At 38.7% G+C, this 20,718-nt stretch overlaps 2 protein-coding genes across 2 annotated transcripts in view; one reads left to right on the forward strand and one right to left on the reverse strand.

The window, feature by feature from the left end:
* The window catches only part of Nup155 (nucleoporin 155), a 46,067-nt gene extending 31,522 nt beyond the window's left edge, over window positions 1-14,545 (forward strand). Inside the window, exons 26-35 of the mRNA XM_051182520.1 lie at window positions 1,313-1,466; window positions 1,667-1,771; window positions 3,089-3,243; window positions 4,723-4,852; window positions 5,518-5,631; window positions 5,911-6,031; window positions 6,433-6,543; window positions 9,695-9,831; window positions 10,245-10,351; window positions 11,342-14,545. Coding sequence (XP_051038477.1) covers window positions 1,313-1,466; window positions 1,667-1,771; window positions 3,089-3,243; window positions 4,723-4,852; window positions 5,518-5,631; window positions 5,911-6,031; window positions 6,433-6,543; window positions 9,695-9,831; window positions 10,245-10,351; window positions 11,342-11,480 — 1,273 coding nt within the window. The 3' untranslated portion in view covers window positions 11,481-14,545. The remainder of the gene's footprint in view (window positions 1-1,312; window positions 1,467-1,666; window positions 1,772-3,088; window positions 3,244-4,722; window positions 4,853-5,517; window positions 5,632-5,910; window positions 6,032-6,432; window positions 6,544-9,694; window positions 9,832-10,244; window positions 10,352-11,341) is intronic.
* A 3,834-nt stretch (window positions 14,546-18,379) lies between these two features.
* On the reverse strand, window positions 18,380-20,201 carry LOC127220628 (PC4 and SFRS1-interacting protein-like). Its single transcript, XM_051182521.1, is given in 2 exon segments — window positions 18,380-19,498; window positions 19,500-20,201. Coding segments are annotated over 2 exon segments (1,605 nt in total). The 5' UTR covers window positions 20,160-20,201; the 3' UTR covers window positions 18,380-18,553.
* Window positions 20,202-20,718: the final 517 nt, after the last annotated feature.

Here is a 20,718-nt window from a genome sequence, read left to right on the forward strand (position 1 = left end):
CAGGGGAAGATATCAGGTGACTGTTTTTTGTCAGTCTCTGAGTTACTCCTTTGCAGGATTTCTCACTGAAGCTTGCTTGAGTCAGGCTGCCAGGTTCCAGCGGTCCTCGGTTCACCCAATGCTGGAGTTACTGGCATGACATAAACACCCCTGCTTTTTGCATGAGTCCTGGAAATTTGGACTTGGGTCCTCATGCTTGCAGAGCCAGTACTTTTCCATCTACTGAGCTGCCATCTCAGCCTTAAGAGTAGTTTGTTGGGGTTTTTTTTGGGGGGGGCAGTCTCACCATGTTTCCCTGGGGAGACTGGAAATCTGTATAAACTAGTCAGACACAGTGATCTCCCTTCTTCCCAAATACTAGGATTAAAGGCATGGATCACCACGCCTGTCCCTTATAAATGGTTTTTGACCTGTAGCTGTGGGATTTTCTTTTGTTTATTTATTTGTTTGTTTGTTTGCTTGCTTGTTTGTTTTTAACTTTTGAAACTGTATTATATTTTTTGAAATCCCTGATTTGAGAGTAAAACTGGCTTCCCTTCCTCCCCAGTTTCTGGTTCAAGGTGAAGATAATTTTGTGGGGGTCTTTTTGTTTTTTTCCATAAGGAAAATCTTAAGTGTTCACAAATTTGTAAAGACTCAAAGAAAAATACACCAGGCAGCAGCGGTGCATGCCTTTAATCCCATCACTGGGGAGGCAGAGGCAGGCGGATCTCTGTGAGTCGATACCACCTGATCTACTACTACACAGTGAGTTCCAGGACAGGCTCCAAAGCTACATAGATGAACCTTATCTTAAAAAACAAAACAAATCTTATTTTGTGTGATTTGCCCTTCTACATTTAACCAAATAGTTTTTGAATATTTTGAAAAAGTATATTGGAGTTTTTGAGGGAGTGATAGAGGATACAGGTTGCCTTAGTTTGGTTTAGGATTTTTGTAATTTTTATCATTTCATGTATGTGAGTGTTTTGCCTGTGCGTATATGCATTATTTTTGTGTCTAGTATCTGTGGAAGCTAGAAGAGGATGACAGATCTCCTGGAACTAGAATTACATAGGTTATGACCTGCCATGTGCGGGCTGAAAGTGTAGCCAGGTTCTTAACCACTGAGCCATCTCTTCAATCCCTAGTTTTGGGTTTTTTGTTTTTTGGTTTTTTTTTTTTTTTTTTAACAAGCTTCAAACTCAATCCTGCCTCAGCCTCTGAGTGTTGGATATAGAGGCAGATATCATCGTGCCTATTTGTTTATGTGCTTGTTTCAGACAGTCTTAAGTATCCTGGGCTCATCTAACATGAGAAAAATATTTTCCAGATTGAACAGTTACAAGTGCATTACAGACACTCTTCAAGAACTGGTAAATCAAAGCAAGGCTGCTCCTCAGTCTCCTAGTGTACCCAAAAAGCCTGGTCCTCCAGTGTTGTCATCAGATCCCAACATGCTGAGCAATGAAGAAGCAGGACACCATGTAAGGGACAGGCAGGCTTCCATTGGGGGAGGGGGGATTTGAAAGTTCCACATTGTAGTGCTGCCACAATCACTGGGAAAGGAAGTAACTAATAGTTACCATTCAACTTGTTTTCTTAACCAGAAGGCTGGGGAGAGGAGGGGTTATATCCAGGAGGAAAGCTTTAATCATCCTGATTTTCACTGTTTTCTTTATTTTAGTTTGAACAGATGCTTAAATTGGCTCAGCGATCCAAGGATGAGCTCTTTAGTATTGCTCTTTATAATTGGCTAATACAAGCTGACCTTGCAGATAAACTACTACAGGTAAAACTAGTATTTGTACAATAAGTTTATGTTACTATGTATTTCCAAGTAGTGTAACTTGTAGATATAGGAAATTAGTTTTTCATCCTATGTATAACATTAGGGGCTAGTATAAAGCTTAGAGTGTAATTTCTTTTTCTATGAAGCAAAATAGACTGTTGTTTTAACATTGTTTAGAGGCTGATTTGAATAGTAGTGTTGTGGTATAGGAGGATCTGAGTCAGTCATTAGGCTCCTTTTTTAAAATTAGAATCCTTTTTTTAAACTTTTTTTTTTAATTTAGGAAAGATCTTATTTTATATGATATATAAAATCCCTGTTCCCTCTCCCTCCTACCGACCCCCCCAAGGGTACACAAATTGGAAAGGAAGAAGTCAAACTTTCACTATTTGTAAGTGATGTGATAGTTTATATAAGTGACCTGAAAAATTCTACCAGGGAACTCCTACAGCTGAGAAACACCTTCAGTAAAGTGGGAGAATACAAGATTAACTCAAAAAAATCAGTAGCTCTACTATATAAATGGGCTAAGAAAGAAATCAGAGAAACATCTCCCTTTACAATAGCCATAAACAACATAAAATATCATGGGATAATACTAACCAAACAAGTGAAAGACCTATATAATTAAAACTTTGAGTCTTTAAAGAAAGAAATTAGAGAAGATACCAGAAAATGGAAAGATCTCCCATGCTTTTGGATAGGTAGAAAAACATAGTAAAAATGGCGATCTTACCAAAAGCAATCTGCAGATTCAGTGCAATCCCCATCAAAATCCCAGCACAATTCTTCACTGACCTTGAAAGGATAATAATCAACTTTATATGAAAAACAAAAGACCCAGGATAGCCAAAAGAATAAAGGAACTTCAGGAGGCATCACCATTCCTGACTTCAAGCATTATTATAGGGCTATAGTCCTGAAAACAGGTTGGTATTGTCACAAAAATAAACATGGAGACCAGTGATTGACGTCTTTTTAAATATCAGTGCTCCTTGATTTATAAACTTGAGACCTGGGGTTTGATGGTGCCATGGGTGCCTTTTGTGCTCACAGTCAGAATATGTTCTCAAAGTTCATTAAAAGAATTAGAATTTTACACTGAATTGTTTTGTTGTTGTTATTGTTAGTGTGTCATAGAAAGTTCTTCATTAATTACTATAACAAAAATCATATGTAATGAGAAAATGATCACCTATTGGTGTTGATTCAGTTTTGCTTATTTTCACAAAACAAGGCACACACACAAAATACACTGTTCTACTTTAAAAGCACATAGATAATCACAAAAATTTTCCATGTAACTACAATTTCTAGATTGCATCTCCATTTCTGGAGCCACACCTAGTCCGAATGGCCAAAGTGGATCAAAATAGAGTTCGATATATGGATTTACTCTGGAGGTATTATGAGAAGAACAGAAGTTTCAGTAGTGCTGCTCGTGTCCTATCCAAATTGGCTGACATGCACAGGTATGGCATGTAAGAGTCTTATTCTAAGGAATAGGACAGAGCTGTGTGTGTGGTTATATCCATTGGAACCCAGGGAGGCCAGCCTAGCAACATAGTCAAAGGAGTGGAAAGAGTGGTGAGGGCAGCTCACTGGTGGAGCACATACTTACCATTCACAAGGCCCTGGGTGATTTAGTCTCCAGTGACCTCCCCCTTAAAAAGCTGTGGCTGCTAGAGGAGTGAATCTCTATGTCCGTCTGAGGTTTCAGAGGACGGAGGGCGTGGTTAAGTTAGGTGCGAATACACAAAGCTTTCTTGACGTTCTTGCCCTCTATAATCACTCAATTCTGAAAGTTGCACTCACATACAAAATATGAAGTGACCTTAATTTCCGGTATAATAAAAGGCAACTTTCAATAGAGGTCTTTGTTAATTTGTTGCTTTTGTAGTTAAGAATTAACATTAATAGCCTGGTGTAGGTTGCACTTGGGAGGCAGAGTCAGGCAGATCTCTGTGAGTTTGAGGCCAGCTTGATCTACAGAGTGAGTTCCAGGACAGGCTCCAAAGCTACAGAGAAACCCTGTCTTGAAAAACAAAAAACAAACAAACAAAAGAGTTGATTGAGTTAGACTGTCAATCATTTGTCCATGGGTCTAGCTCACAGGAAAGCTAATTCACTAGCTCACAGGAAAGCTAATTCACTTGAAGACGTTCTAGGGACAGGGAGGGTTAATTAATTAATCCCTTAATGAGATAGTCTACGTAATCATAGTTACTTTTCTGAATTACTAGTTTTCATTTCTGTTTATGTCTAATCTATTTTTCCAAAGCTTTGATTTCCCTGGTGCTCTAGACTTGATCACTCTTTCTCTGGCTATCACCCAGGCCACAGAGATCCACCTGCCTTTGCTTCTGCCTCCTCTACCCCTCATGTGATTGCATACAAATAATTTTTCTTTCCATTTCTTTTCTAATCTTCCTGCAAGGGTTTACAGTTTATCTGCCCTAATGTTTTTCTGTTAAACACAGAAATCTGTTTGTACTTCATTTTATAATTCCTTTATTAATGAAACCACAAATGTAAAACAAGGAACCCCAATTTCTCCAAACATGCTTCCCAATGTGGTGTGCCCCAGTGATTCCAATAACAATAGGATTTTAGATTTTTGACATAAACATATTTGTTGACTGAAGTTATGGACTTCTCATTAGAAAGCTAAAGTAATTGACCAAACATGAAGGTTTACACCTATAATTCCAGCACTTCAAAGGTGGAGGCAGGGTGATTGATACGTGTTCCAGGCCAGTCAGGGTCTGCACAGTGAGAGAGGGATGGAGGGAGGGAAGAAGAAAAATAATTAGTTCTATTTAAAAAAAACACTAATAGATTCTTATTTCAAATAGCCAGTTTTGTTCTGGTCTTCAAAGAGTATGTCTTGGTATATTTGAACCTTCAGATTTTAAAACACAATATATCTAAAATTATGGATTTTCCCCCAGCACAGAAATTTCGCTTCAACAGCGACTAGAATACATTGCTCGAGCCATTCTTAGTGCTAAAAGTTCCACTGCCATTTCATCAATAGCAGCAGATGGTGAATTCCTTCATGAATTAGAAGAAAAAATGGAAGTAAGTACTAAGATATTTAGTCTTTGTCATGTAGGGTAGTAGCCACAGTTACACCACTGTCTGTCTTCTCTTCCCCCATGAATTGGAGTTCTGTTGAAGTCCTTATTAAGTGTAAATGCCTCTGTTTGTATATCTTTAATTATTGTCATGTTTGGATATAAATCTTATGAAACCTGTGTTTGGGACATAAGAGGCATAATTTCAGACATTTTTTCCATAGCATATGTACAGTTTTGTTTTATATTCCCAATTGTTCAGCAGCAATTAGATTGCATGGCATTCATCATTTATTCTGGGGTGGCCTAATAAGTAAATGTAAGGAGTAAACTGAACTGCTTTAACGAAGCAGTTTAATGACTCTCCATGACATGTTTGACTTCCTTTCTCCTTTCTGGAGTGAATTTAAGTCATATGGCATTGGCAGCTAAAGGTCCAGTGTAGAAATCTGTGTCCCGGTGATCTTTGAGATACTAATGGCAATTAACACTGGACAGCAAGCCTCCTTGTCACAGCTCATTTCCTGTGGCATCAGTTAATATGGAGAGAACAGTCTCTTGCAATTAAGCCTCTATTAGTATACTGTCTTCACTTTAGCAAGCAATCCTTTCAAGTACCTGTTGAATATCGTAAAGATATTAAAACGTCATGGTTTCTGTTGAAACTAGGTCGCTAGGATCCAGCTTCAGATACAAGAGACACTACAGAGGCAGTACTCTCGTCATTCTTCAGTGCAGGACGCAATTTCTCAGCTAGACTCTGAGCTAATGGACATTACTAAGGTACTGAAAAACCAGTGACCTTCCTATAATGCTCACCTTGTTTGTGGAAAGTTCCCTTTGATAGCTTGTCACTGGACAGCTGCTGCCCATGACTCCTCATATGACTCTTAGCAGAGCTGTTCCTGCCAAGCCCATCCCCAGTGTATCTCATGTGTATGTGTACATGTTTTAAAATGTTTGTTCCTAAGAATTTTGTATAATGGCTACTCAACTTGCATCTATTAGTCTCTGAATACTGACTTGTAGTTGAATGTTTAATTTTGGGATTTCTTTCCACAGCTTTATGGGGAATTTGCTGATCCATTTAAACTTGCAGAGTGTAAACTTGCAATCATTCATTGCGCTGGTTATTCAGATCCCATATTGGTGCATACACTTTGGCAGGATATCATAGAGAAAGGTAAGTGCCCATGTACTTTTTAGTGACGCAGAAGAATACAAGCTGCTAGCCTTAGCTAATATATCCAGTGCTTATGAAAATGTGCTCTATGTGCCCAATAGAAAGGACGTAGAGAACATATGTATGCAGTGGAAGAGTGATTATACAGTGACTCTGGTGAATATTTGGGAGCATGCTCAGTGAAAATATATATATAGTTTATAAACAATTTCATCAAAATCTTGTAACTAATACTGTAGTGAAATATAAATCAGATGCTCATAGAAGCGTAGAGTCTGCTAATTACATTCATGCAAATATCAGTCGTGACATATTTTGAATATTGAAGCTATTAAGTAGCCAATATGTAAATATTTCACATGAAAAAAAAATCGTGATTTCTATTGACATGTCTCTTCCAGAATTGAATGACAGTGTAACATTGAGCTCATCAGATCGAATGCATGCCCTCAGTCTCAAGCTTGTCCTCCTTGGCAAGATTTATGCTGGCACACCTCGTTTCTTTCCTCTAGGTAAGTGGTAACCTTGCTATATATTACTTCCTGTTAGATTTCCCCATTGGAAAACTTCATTAGCCTTTAAAGCAGAATATAGATTTTCTTGTTGCCATTCATCTATATACTATTTAGTTCAGTTTTGTTGTGGTTTTGGTTTTCAAGAAAGGGTTTCTCTGTGTAGCTTTGGAGCCTGTCCTGGAACTCTTTCTGTTGACCAGGCTGGCCTCGTACTCTGCCTGCCTCTGCCTCTGGAGTGCTGGGATTAAGGGTATGCACCACCACCCTTCTAGTTCAGCAATTTTAATTCTCAATCTCCAGATAGAATCCCTGAAGAGTAACAGAATTTGATAGTTGACTATGAAATTTTCTCTTGAGTAGCTTTCCAACTTTCTCTATCAATTTTGGAATTAAGCTGACTGATAATATTGTTCAAATAAAGTTTAAGTGATTATACTTTTGGGAAAACCATTGCTGGTGTCAAGAAAAAATGGCTGATAATTGTATGTATTGGTTATTTGAGATTCAGCTCTTCTCTACTTCATTAAGAGGAGTGCAAACATGAGTGTGCATGTATGTGACAGCATTTGTCTCTGAAGGCCACACTCTCATCTCCTCTCCCGCTCTATCAGTTCCTCTTGTCCTTCCTCACTTCTTCCCTCCCTGTTTTTTTTTTTTTCTTCCTGTGTGTAGTCCTTTGGTTTGAACCCATGTCCTAGTACATGCTAAGCAGGTTTTGTACCACTGACCTACACTGGGCCAATGCTTGAGTTTTTTAAATAGGTCCTAACTACATAGTTCCGACTGGTCTTAAACATGGGATCCTTCTACCTCACCTTCTTGTGTTCTGGAATCACAGGCATGTGTTAGCATGTTTGGTTCTTCTTTTTGTCAAAGAACTGTTAGACTGAAATTTTATATCTGAACTTGTTTTTTGACCAAATATGCTGAGTGTAATTGTTATGAGCCAATTGCTAACGCACAGTTTTCTTTCTCTTATGAAAACAATAGCTGTGAAGTAGGGTACTAAATACTTATTACATTATTTTTAAAAACTGAGAAATAGGAAAATATTCATAATCACACATTAAATCACCTATTTTGTCTGTCTTAGCCTTGTACATGTTAAGCAAGTGACACTGAGTCATACACCATCCCTAAATCCTTTGCTGTTTTTGAAATGAACATTCAGACTTAAAGACCATCTCAAATGCTAAGATCTCTTTGTTGTTAGTGATACTTAAAACTGTATTGTGTCCACGCCACTAAACTGATAGGAAAGTAAGGAAACTGGCTGTTAGGAGCCTTTGCTGCTCTTTCAGAGGACCTGTGTTTGATGCCTAGAACCCTCATAGCAGTTCACAAATAGCTATCATTCCAGTTCCAGGAACAAAACCCTCTTCTGGCCTATGGTACAGATAAACTCATGAATAATATACATGCAGGTAAAATTAATAAATGAAGATATTGATTTATGTTGTATTTGGATTTTGATAAGTAAATAGAAAGTTGTGGGACCATTTGTATGTGGGACCTTAAGTATGTGGGACCATTTGGTCTTTTGGCTTTGGTTTAGATTATTAATTATTTTAACCATGTGCTGTGCTATGCTGTGTTGTGGAGTTTAGATTAGCACAGGTTCAATGGTTTTAACAAGCTCCACAAGATTTCAGACAGTCCTGGCACTTAGGAGGCCGAGATGGCAACACTGTTGATAGTTCAAGGCCAGCCTGGTCTACATAGCAAGTTCTAGTCCATCCAGGATTCCACAGTGAGACTCTGACTTTAGAAGAAAAAAGAAGGAATCTTAGTATTTTCTCTTAAGTCTTTAAATAGTAAATTCCAGACTGGATGGTGGCACACATTTTAATCTTATTACCGGGGAGACACAAGCAAACTTATCTCGTGAGTTCAAAGCCATCTTGGTCTACATAGTTCCAGAGCAACTGCATAGAGACCCTGCCTCAAAAACAAGTAAATATAAATTCAGCAGTAATCACAAGTTCAAGTTTGTTTCTGTTTTGTGATAACTCTTGTTTGTGGGCTTTTAAAATGGTTGTTTACAGATTTAAAATATCATAATTAAGTTTTGTTAAAGCGTATTTATAATAAGATAGTAATGACTGTTAAGAATGAGACCATAATTGGATCTTTTAAAATGCTTATTTAGCCAAGAGTTTTGGCACTTGCCTGTAATCCCAGCAAACGGGAAGCTGGGACAGGAGGGTCAAGCATTTAAGGTTGTTCTCAGCCAACCTGGGCTCTATATGGTCTCTGCCTGGAAGAAGAACTAAGTACACCAAAGGTGGCACATTGAAAACATCTGAAGGAGTTGGGGTATAGTAGTCCTTTCTGACAGGCTATTGAGTATATTCTTTTTTTTTTTTTTTTTAAAGAGATATTGCAGTTATCAAGTTCTCTCTAATAGACTATTCTTCTCTACATTCCTTCAGATTTTATAATTTTCTCCTAATATCTTTAAAAGTGTACAGTTTAATGGTTTTAATACAAACCCAACCCAAATCTAATTTTAGCAAAATTTTACCATTCCCAAAAGGAACCCTGTTCTCAATAGTTAATCGCTTCTTATTCTTTCCTTCCTTTTAGCCCTCAGCAACTACATGCTTGCTCTCTGTCTCCAATGTTTTTTGTTTGTTTATTTGTTTAGAGATAGGATAACCTGGAGAGTTCCTAGTAAGCTAAACTGATTGGTCAGCAAGACCCAGGGACTCACTTGTCTCTGGCTCCCCACCGCTGGGATTACAAGGTTGTATCACCACATCTGCCTCTTTTTTTATGCTGCCAAACTTTGTTTTGATGCTTTAAAAACAACTGTTTTCCCAAATGACCTGCCTCCTAGCCCCCAAATGTGCTTGAAATTCATTTTCAGATAGCCACTAGAAACTCGTTTAATAATAAACAGTTTGCTGAGTCAAGAGTTCCATATTTCTGAGCCTGGGTGCTGATTTAGCAGTAAGAGCACTTGTTGCTCTTGCAGAGGACTTGATTATAGTTCCCAGCATCCACATGAGGGCTCACAAATGTCTGTAACTGCAGTTCTAGAGATGTGATGCCTTCTTCCAGCCTCCACTGACACCAGGCATGCACATGGACTACATACGTATATGCAGGCAAAGCATTCATCTGAATTTATTTTTTTCTTTTCCAGATTTTATTGTGCAGTTCTTGGAGCAGCAAGTTTGTACATTGAACTGGGATGTGGGTTTTGTGATACAGACCATGAATGAAATTGGAGTGCCTTTACCTAGACTGCTAGAAGTCTATGATCAGCTTTTCAAGTCACGGGTAAGGAAAACAAAATCTTTCCTGAGTTTCCCTTGAGGTGTTTCAATTTATGTTTATAGGTATCTTATTATTTAGGCTGTGTATTTTCAGTAGAGATTTGGCTTCAAGTGTGCAAGTAAAATAAACTTTGGACTCTTATTTGAGGGTTGCTTTGCTTTGAATTGTTTGTTTGTTTGTTTGTTTTTTGAGACAGGGTTTCTCTGTGGTTTTGGAGCCTGTCCTGGAACTCGCTCTGTAGACCAGGCTGGTCTCTAACTCACAGAGATCCACCTGCCTCTGCCTCCTGAGTGCTGGGATTAAAGGCGTGTGGCACCAACATGAATAATTAGGAAAAAAACACACACACACACACTTGATGAGTTGTAAAAATAAACTGTGTCTGTGTATACATACATATTTTTTTTTCTTCGTAGGATCCATTCTGGAACAGAGTGAAAAGGCCATTGCACCTTTTGGATTGTATCCATGTTTTACTGACAAGATATGTTGAGAATCCTAGCCAAGTTTTAAATTGTGAAAGGTATCTATAAATGAAATATTGTATTATGGAAAAGGTTTTCAGTGTTTCTACTAAATACTTGGGTAACAAGTGGGAAGTGGGTATGGAATGCTCTTAAAGCAGTGGTTCTCAACCTTCCTGATGCTGTGACCCTTTAATACAGTCCCTCAGGTCGTGGTGACCCCGACCATAAAATTATTTTTGTGCCTACTTCATATCTGCAGTTTTGTACCTTTACGAGTTGTAATGTTAATATTGATATGCTATCTCTAAAGGGGTCGTTGCCCAGAGGTTGAGAACCACTACTCTAGATATTACACAAAGGCAATAGAGAATGTTATGGATACATTTGCAGTAACTGTTTGAATGATCATCTAACATTAGCATTCACAAAATATCAGAAAAGTTTTCAGCTGTGGTCCTAAGTTTTCTAAAGTGAAAGTTAGTTCACAGACTACCTTATGCTCCTTCTTATGAATAAGGACCAAGACATTTCAGTTATGTCTTCGTGGTATGATTTCAGGGGAAAGTCTTTAAAAGCTTAAAGGATGTAAATACTGTAACAGGAGTCATCCTTTAATGCATCCAGCTAACAGTCTTCACCTACATTCCCCTCTCTATTTCCTGCTACTTACCATTTACTATTATCTAATCCTTACTTTTCAAATGACTATAAGAAAGTTAATCAAAACTTGGTTTGAAACAGCTCTTTGAAGGAAGTGGGTTTGAGTGTAGATGGTTGGTGGTCTGAATCAAGGGCTCAGTGATTAAGAGAACTTTCTGCTTTTTCAGAGGTCCTGAGTACAAGTTCCAGCAACCCCATAGCAGCTAATAGCCATTCATAACAACAGTTGCAGGGTTCTGATGTCCTCTTCTAGCCTCCGAGGGAGGGTATGGGACATGTACATGGTGCATATACACACATGTGGGCAAAGCACTCATACATAAAAATGAATGAATGAATCTTCAAGAAAAAAGTAAATGGGTGACCTGCTGTCTTTCCCTTTCCAGGAGAAGATTTACAAATCTCTGCCTGGATGCTGTTTGTGGTTATCTGGTTGAACTCCAATCAATGAGTTCTTCAGTGGCAGTACAGGCCATCACTGGGAATTTTAAATCTCTCCAAGCAAAGTTGGAACGGCTTCATTAATTATTGTAGTATATTTTCCCCTCTTGAATTTTGGTCTGTAAAATAAAAAAGATCAGCTGGGTCCAGAAAACAGGTGTTGTATATCTAAAAATTTTGATAGAAATTTGTTTTTAATAAGTGATCATTAGGCACAAGTAGTACATTTGTCAAATTAATTTTTTTATGACTAGTGTTTTGTTTTGATTTTGATTAGCTGGGTCTGGGTTTGTAGATCTTGGTAGAACGTTTGTATAGTATGTAAAATGCCCCTGAATTCCGTTTCCAGCACCACACACAAACACATCAATTTGCAAAAACCTGAAATAAGATTATGTATGATTCTGACACACAAAGATAATGTTCTTACTTTACATTTTACTACTGGCAACAATTTTGAATTTGTATTACTTCCATGTTTATCTAGTAGCAGAATTTCTAAGCTATGCCAGGTGTGGTGGCACAGTTTAAATCCACTATTTGGGGAGACAGTAGCAGGCATATTTCTAAAACTCACAGAGTTCCAGGCCAGCTAGGGCTACATAGTGAAACCTTGTCTCAAAACAAACAAAACCAAAACACCTTATAGGCTGGGTCTGTTCCCATAGCACTGGATTCTATAACAGTCCTTAAATATGCATTTTTTAAAGTTAATTTTTAGAAAATTTTCTGAACCACTAATTGTATCAATTACAACCTTTTAGGATTTCTCTCCCTCTTTCTTTCTTCCAGTCACCATAAATATGTACAGTAGATTTTTTTATGTATACATTTTTAGGTGTGTATGTATATGTATATATATGTGCTGGATATGTATGTATTTATATACAGAATTGTTTGAATGTTCGATAAACTTGTAACACTGTTTGAGTATTTAAAACCTACATGATCAGCCAGCTGTGGTACAGTGCTTGAGAGGCAGAGGCAGAGAAACTCTTGAGTTCAAGGCTACTCTGGTCTACATATTGAGTTACAGGTCAGCCATAGCTTCCCTAGAATCCTCACTCTCAGAGTGTGCTTCAAGCCAACAATAGCAGCATCCTGGAATTTGTTACAAATTAAATTCCTGGGTCTCCTAATATAAACGCCTATGTTTGTGTTTTAACAGCCAGCCCTTCACTTCACATCAAGAACAACCCACTTGTAGATCCTACTGTTTTCTGTAGCTTATGGATTGAATTCCCTCTCTGATTTGATTTCTCCAGCCCCTTGCTTACCAGTGACCACAACCACAACACAAGTCTTACTCAAGACATAATGGATAAAGCAAATTTGTTAGTAGTCTAGTTTTTAAGTTTTCTTAATGGTGCCAAGTTGAATCCAGGGTCTTTATCCTGAGCAAGTAAGTCCTCCACCGCTGAAGTAGTACCCTCAGTCCCTGAATTATCTTTAACATGCAGGATTGCTAATCTAAGTCTTCCAAGGTATTATCAATGATGAAAAAGGGAGAATGACTAAGGCTCACAAAGAAAAACAGAAGTCCTTTCCACTCTCCTTAGTTTTGTTTTATTTTTCCCAGCAGAGTCTCACAAGGCCTAGGCTAGAGTCAACTGCATAGCCACCTAGAGTGATCTTGAATTTCTGATCATCCAGCCTCCACCACCTGAGTGCTTCACCACGCCCACTGGGCAGTAACCCAAGGTTCCATACATGCTGGGAAAGGACTTTTATCAACGGAGTTATGTTCCCAGCTCCCCGTTCTCCAACCCCCTTTTTTGGCAGGATCTCACTATGTAGCCCAGACTGGCTGCAGCCATACCCTGATCCTCCTGCCTCAGTCTTCTAAGCATATGTCACCATACCCAACTTCCATTCTGATTTATGGGGTGTTTTCTTACGTGTTTTCATGTCACTATTGAAGTCTGACAGTTTCATAAATATATCTTGAATATGTTTCAGCTTCTTTTTTTTTTTTTTTTTCTACTACTTTTATGTTTTCCTAAGATTGTAGATTTTTTTGTTTGTTTGTTTTTCAAGATAGGGTTTCTCTGTATTGCTTTGGAGCCTGTCCTGGAACTCACAGAGATCTGCCTGCCTCTGCCTCCCAAGTGTTGGAACTAAAGGTGTGTACCACCAACACCTGGCAAAACTAACTTTTACTCTTTAATGATTCATTTATCTGCATTGGTGTTTGCCTATATGTATGTCTGTATAATGGTGTTGGATCCCCTGGACCTGGAATTATAGACATGTGAGCTACCACATGGGTGCTGGAAATTGAACCCTGGTCCTCTGAAAGAGCAGCCAGTGCTCTTAACCATTGAGCCAGCTCTCCAGCTGGATTGTAGATTTCTTTTTCCATATATTTTTGTAAGAATCCAGCTTCCCTGTATATTTCATAAAAGATCAAAATTCCGGGACAGTCTTCAAAGCCACAGAGAAACCCTGTCTCAAAAAAAACAAACAAGAAAGAAAGAAATAATTTTAGCCCCTCAGCAAATGTTGCATTGACCTCCCTAAGAGAAAAGACACCATTAGTACATTGTTGCTAAAACTTGAACATTCATCAAAGGAAACTATCAGGATGGCCTGTCTACTCAGTTACTTGGCTTGTACCTGCAAAGGTGTGCTGATCCTGGAAGCCTAGTTAGATGTAGCAGGGGCAATGTTCTAGCATTGTCCACTGTCTGTGTAAGTATGCTTTGTTCCTTGTCAGGGGGTGACCTTATGTTGTTACTGTTCATATGTGTAAGCGGTGGGTAGTTGGTGGGGCATTTTAGGAAGGTGCATTGTTTGTGGACAGTTGTGTCACTGAAGGTCTTGTGATGTACTTATGTTGTTAGATAGTTTCAGTGTGGCAGAATGGTTAGAGAAGAGACAAACTATTTACATGTTTATGTAAGATACATGTTGACCTGACAATATGTGTTTGACAAGTTTTTAATTGTTTACTAACTAGTGACGTTATTGAACACTTGAATCACCTTAGCTTCTCTTTATGTTTTATAGTTTAATCCCAGAAGTCTTTCACAGATTGTTCATTCTCTTCCTTAGGATACTTTGTATCTCCATGTTTCCCCTCTCCTTCACTAGAGGAAAAATGGCAGTAATACAATCATGGCAAATAAATGAAGAACTAAAACCCCAAACCTGAGGTGTAAAAGAAATTAGTGTTTTCTTGAATATTCTCTTTCAGTGTCTTTACTTAAATTGTTTAATTATAACACTTTTCAGAACACTTTTGAGTTCACTACCAAAACCTAAACTCTTTATTCTGTGTTCATATATAAGTGAACAGGTTGAAGCTAAATGGTAAGCCTCTTAAGACTAAGTTTTTAATAAGAAATAATACTATTTTAAATTGCCTTCTTTATTGTTTTTTCTTCAATACTAGAGATTAACTGCCATCAGTTTTTACTTTCTCATTTTAACTCATTCCTATAGCAATATACAACATGTTTGAAATTAAATATTTATCTTAGTTATTATCACCTAGTCTTCATATGTCACTCCATTTCTCCTAAGGGTGAAAAATGAGAGAATGATTATTTTTACATGTTAATTTACTATGTCAGATCCTGGTTCCTGGCAGCGTGTCTCCAACCCACACTTGATTGACTCTGAGCTTACTTAACCTCTGTGGAAGCCTGAGCAGGACTGAGTGCATCCCCACCTCACCACCATGCCACATGCTCCTTTATCTTCTACCTTCAGTCCTTACTGTCTACTTTTAAAGATACAAATGTGATCATTCTCTCATTTTTACCTTTAGAAGACGTGGTTGGCATATGAGGATGGGATGACTAGTAATAAAAGCAGCAAAAGTCTGGCACTCATTTAGCACAAGAATGAATGGACCGGCAAATTCGAAAAGCTGGTGTTTGGCTTTCCTCATGGTCGATTCAGAGCCCCAATAGCTTCAGGTCTGTAACTCAAAAGCCTCTTTAGTTTTCCCCAGGCTGGGATTACTGCCATAAACCACCATGCCCTATGGTCTTCGGGCTGCACTTTTTATCTTTGTTCTTTGTGCCTTTACAGTCAGTTTGTCCCATACATAGCTCATCGAAAAGTATGGGCAAGAGTTACTGTTAGCTGTAACCTGGAAGTGTGGTTAACAGAAAAAGGTCTGCAAAAGGGTGCAGATTTACCTGTCTCCAGCATGATCTCAGTCTTGGAGTTAAGATTCTCACCTAAACAGTATGAATCCAGAAAAGGGTACTTTTGCCAAAAACAGGATGCCTAAGATCTGTCTGCATCACCACTTCCTTTATTTTAATGAAAATTGCAAGCCTTCAGACCCAAGAAATCTAAAGCAGAGCTGGATATACAAGGCCACCCCAAGACTCATAACCGAATTCTTAGCAGACTGAGGAGGAAGTACTAGAACTTAGCCCAATAAAGGACAACTGAAATGAACAGCTAAAATCATATAGAGAAAAATTAAACGATTTCTTTACAGAGAATAAAATCAGACTGTCTGCCTTTCAATATGTGCAATATGGCAGATGAAATCTTGATATGGGAATGAGAACAACTATGCAGGAAAGATGTCTTGGTGTACATGAAGACCTTAGTTTGGATCTTCAACACCCACATAAAAAGCCAGGCAAGTTGCTATATGCATGCAATTTCACCACAGAGCTGGTAGGCAGAGACAAGGATTCCTAGGGCTCACTGGTCAGCCATTGCAGGCAAATAAAATGAGCTTCAGGTTCAATGAGAGACTTTGGGAGGGGTGGAATGAAGAGGGATTAGGAAGAATGTCCCTTAAAATTGACCTCAGACCTCCATGTGTACATATAGAAAAGCAAAAGTGAATGCCTTTATTCACAGAAAATTGTCTACATGAAAAATTATACAATGTACAAAAGGAGCCAAGTAACCAGAACTAGTAGAACTAAATTTAGCAAAACCCCTAGGTTATGAAGTCAATGTGCAAAATCCATTTGGATTTCCATATACCAGCAGCAAGTAATGAAAAACTTGTCATCAAGAGTGGAATGTGCCTGCAGTCCAGGCACTTGGGGAGATAGCTGAAACGGGTTGTTTAGCCCAGAAATTTGAGGTCAGTCTGGGCAATGTAGCAAGTCACTGTCTATAAATGAATATTTTGCCTACATGTATGCCTGGTGCTCACAGAGGTCAAAAGGGATCAGATCCCCTGGAACTTGAGTTACAGGTGGTTGTGAGCCACCATATGGTTGTTGGGAACAGAACCCGGGTCCTCTATAAGAGCAGCCAGTGCTCTCTGAGCCATCTCTCCAGCCCAAGAAACGTTAAATTTAACTGAAGTTTAATGTATAAGATCTGAAAACTACCTAAAAGTACTACAAAAAAATTGAATGAGGAAAAATAAAGATTTGTTCTTACCAAATGGATGTACAAACTAAGTGCATTCCTAATCAAGTTCCTAGCTGACTTTTTAAAACTGAAGATTGCCAGATTATAAAATGCATATGGAGGATCCGTGAGGTGGTTCAGCTGTTATAGATGCCTACCATCAGGCCTGATGACCTGAGTTTATTGCCAGGACCATGTGGTAGAAAGGAGAGAACTGACTCCTATGTGTTGTCTTCTTACTTCCACATGTGTTGACACACGAACACAAAACATAAAAAAAATTTTCCTACAGAGTTGTTGATCTAGATGACCCAAACAATATGAGCTCTCCTGTTGCATTTGGTTGCTTTCCAGAAGTTGAAGGTAAGTCCTTATTGCTGAAGACACCACACACTTCACACAGTACTCAGAAGACCTGAGCTGGATCTTTTTTTTTTTTTTTTTTTTTTTTTTGGTAGAAAAATTTTTAATAAAACAAGTTTACACATTTGACACTTATGGCTTAACTAGAATAATTTTTGTCCAATTTAAAATTGTACTACGGACAAAACAGAAGACTGGTGTATATATAACATACAGCATTTGCCCAAAACAGTAGTTCAATCGTAAAAGGAAAAGTCCAATTATTGATTAATTCAAAATTCTTTTCATAAGTGAAAACAATTATCTGAGAAATCAAGATCAGTATAATCAGACCACACACAAACACTGGTATTAAGTCACTTTCCCATTAAATTTCAAAGCATAGTAATGAACTTTTCCTACTGGAAACCAATAACTGACGTGATTATTCAGAATACCTTTGAAATGCTATCCCTTAATTTAACAGACTGTGATAGTCTACATTTGTGCATATGGACTATCTAGTTACTACTTTGAAACATCTGATGTTTCTACCTTTTACTTTTGTAATCCTGTGATGTCTGATACAGAAACTAAATACCAATCCCTTGTTTTCAATTATGTTAACTTCCTTATTTATATTTACCACTTAAGCATCATGGGTTGATTACAATTAAAAAAAAGGGGGGGGCACCTTAATGTGTGACCTTCTTAAAGAGTGTAAGATTTAAAACAAACTAGTTTTAGGTTGTTGTGACTAGTAAATATTGTAAATGAACTTTCTATATATACCCAGTCTGTTCTCTTTAGTTCTGACTCCAATGAATTCCCAGACCTAAAACTAAATTACTTTCAAAAGTTAACAGATTTGTACCTTCTAAAACAATCATTTGGATGTCTAGTTGTCATACAGACTACACATTATTACAAAGAAGCAAGTTAATGCAGCACAATAGACTGAAGTTAAAGTCAACTTGTGATAAAAAGGAGTGAGTGCTTAGAAGTAACATTCATTTTATCAACCATAAAAATGCTCAACTTCTAAAAAACCCACAAACAGTGGAAAGACAGTCTGGTAAATCCAAGATTTATAAAAACTGCACAAAACCCACAGTATTTGGGAGAAAAGGAACAATTTATACAAGTAGCAGTTTGAAAATGTAACTGGCCTACTACCAATTACACATGAACACACACACTAACCAGAATACACTAGTCATGTCTACAAAGCAGGCGAACCTTTATAAGTAGGTTTCCCTCACACTTGAACTGGATGGAGCTGTTAATACTGCACACAGAAAATTAGTAATAATTTTTACTTTTACACAAACATAAAGGGATTTTCTTCCCCTAAACTACTTAAAACCTCAAAACCTATGCTTATAAAAATTTAACCCTTTCAGCAGCTTAAGTATTTCAAAATGAAGCCACTCACAACAGACTTCACATATTCTTTACACCCCACAACTGCCAACCTAGTTATCTAGTGGTGATTCCTTCAGAGATAATTTAGCCTCTCTCTCTTCTCCAGATGACTTTTTCTTACTGCTGGCCTTGTGGCTGTCTTTGCTTTCTTCATTACTGTCACCATTATGTTGTGGATGACTACTGTCTTGAGTGTCAGATCCTCCATTTAAGGTCTTTGAACCTGTTTGTTCCTTTTCTAGCTTTTTGTTTGGCCCTTTCTTCCCTTGATCTTTGGTTTTATTTGCTTCCTCATGCTGTCTTTGTTCAGCAAGGGATTTGTTCAGCACTTGGGTGATGACTGAATCTCCTTCACCAACCAAAAACATGTTCTTAAACTTGTTATATAACATTGTAGACTTTTCCATGATAACTTGACTAACTTTGAACCGCCGTATTTTCTTCAGGGTTGTGATGATCTCTGTGTGTTTCTGAGCTTGCTGCATTGTTACCTGAAGTGAAGCAAGTTCATCCAGTGCCTCAATGCATCTGTTCACATCTAGATTATCAATTTTGAGTGAATTTTTAATTTCAGCATGTATCCTTTGAAGTCGAGAATCCATTGATGTTTCTCGCTTCTTCTCCACTTTCTTAACTTCTGGCTTCTTTCCTTCATCTTTATTCTGCTGCTCAGTTTCCATTTGTTCCTCTTGCTTGCGTTTCCGCTCTGCAGCTTCTTTCTCATGTTGGCCTTTCAGCAAGTTCCTTCTGTGAGCAGTCTGGAAGTTTCTTCCACCCTTTCTCTTCTTTTCACCTTCTTGATCATCTTCATCTTCTGAATCAGAGGTTGATGTAACCCCTGGTTTAGCTAAATTTTTCCGTTTAGATTCCACTTCTTTCTTCCCCTCTTTCTTATCTGGTTCTTTTCTTGACTTATCCTCTTCCTTTTGACTTTCTTCTTCCTTTTTAAGCTGCTTTTTAGGTTGTTTTTCCTCTGGCCCTTTTTTTTTTTTTTTTTTTTTTTTTACTTTTGTCTTCATCAATAACCATGTCACTCTCTGAAGGACAAGGCTGTTTTACCACTTTAGGTCTGCCTCTTGGTTTTGGAATCTTGACTTCAGTAACTGCAGGTCGTCCTCTCTTAGGACTTGCTTTCAAGTTAGCAGAAGCTGTTGCTGCAGCCACCATTCCTGCTTCTTCACTTTCCACTTGTTTTTCAGCCTTTCTCTTTCTTCCTCGCCTGGCAGCTTTTGGAGTGGTTATGTCGACTGCTTTAGTCACATCTTCATTGCTGGCTTTTTCTTCATGATCAGTATCTTCCTTTGAAACACTAGTTTCTTTTTCTTTAACTTCAACATCAGATGATGCATTTGATTGTTTAGTTGATGCCTGTTGACTTGAAAATTTCACTTTTGGATTGTTATCTATCTCCCATAATCCTTCATTGAAACCTTTTCGTTTATTTGGTTTGCCATACTTCTCCTTATTTTCTGAGTAAGGAAATATGTCCTTTGGTCCTAAAAAAGCAGTCTCATGGGTTCCAAAAAAGATAATGGGTAGTTTGTTTGTGGGTGGTTTCACAGCTCCATCAGGAACTTCATCTGCTCGAGCTGGCCAATGAGGATAACCTTTCATCTTGGCGAAGATGAGGTCTCCAGGTTTGAAATCGCGAGTCATGTTTGAGGGGCGATGCCAGGAGTCCCAAGACCAGAAGGGGGAGTAGCGATCGGGAGATGCGAGCGCAGACACGAGCTGGGACTGGCGGGCCCGCGGGCGGGGGAGGATGCCTCGGGGTGTCCCGACGCTGGAGCTGCGGGGCGCGCTGGCCGCCTCTGCCCACGTCCACGCCGGCCACCTGCGCCACCAGCTGCCGCAGAGGGGTCTCAACGGCTCGGAGCTGCAACCGCCACCACCACTGCCGCCGCCGTCCCTGAGCTGGATCTTGTCGAGCGCTATTGCCTTTCCTGCAAGAACAATGCTCAACAACAGGATTCTTCTGCAGCTATGTTTATTGCGGGAGCAGCTCATTACAGCAAGTTGAGGGAAGACCCCGAGGAGGAAAAAGGGCTCTGCTTATATATGCTCAGAGGAGTCGTGTCCGTTACTGACAGGTGCAGCCCGCAACGCTCGTAACGGTCACCCCATGACGTGGATCGTGTATCCGCGCCTTGCTGGCTTATGGACAGAGAACCAGTGCCATCTTCGGGAATGGCACCGGTGGCTCTCTACACCTTTT

Source organism: Phodopus roborovskii, unplaced genomic scaffold, assembly GCF_943737965.1.
Source record: "Phodopus roborovskii unplaced genomic scaffold, PHOROB, whole genome shotgun sequence".
NCBI lineage: Eukaryota > Metazoa > Chordata > Mammalia > Rodentia > Cricetidae > Phodopus > Phodopus roborovskii.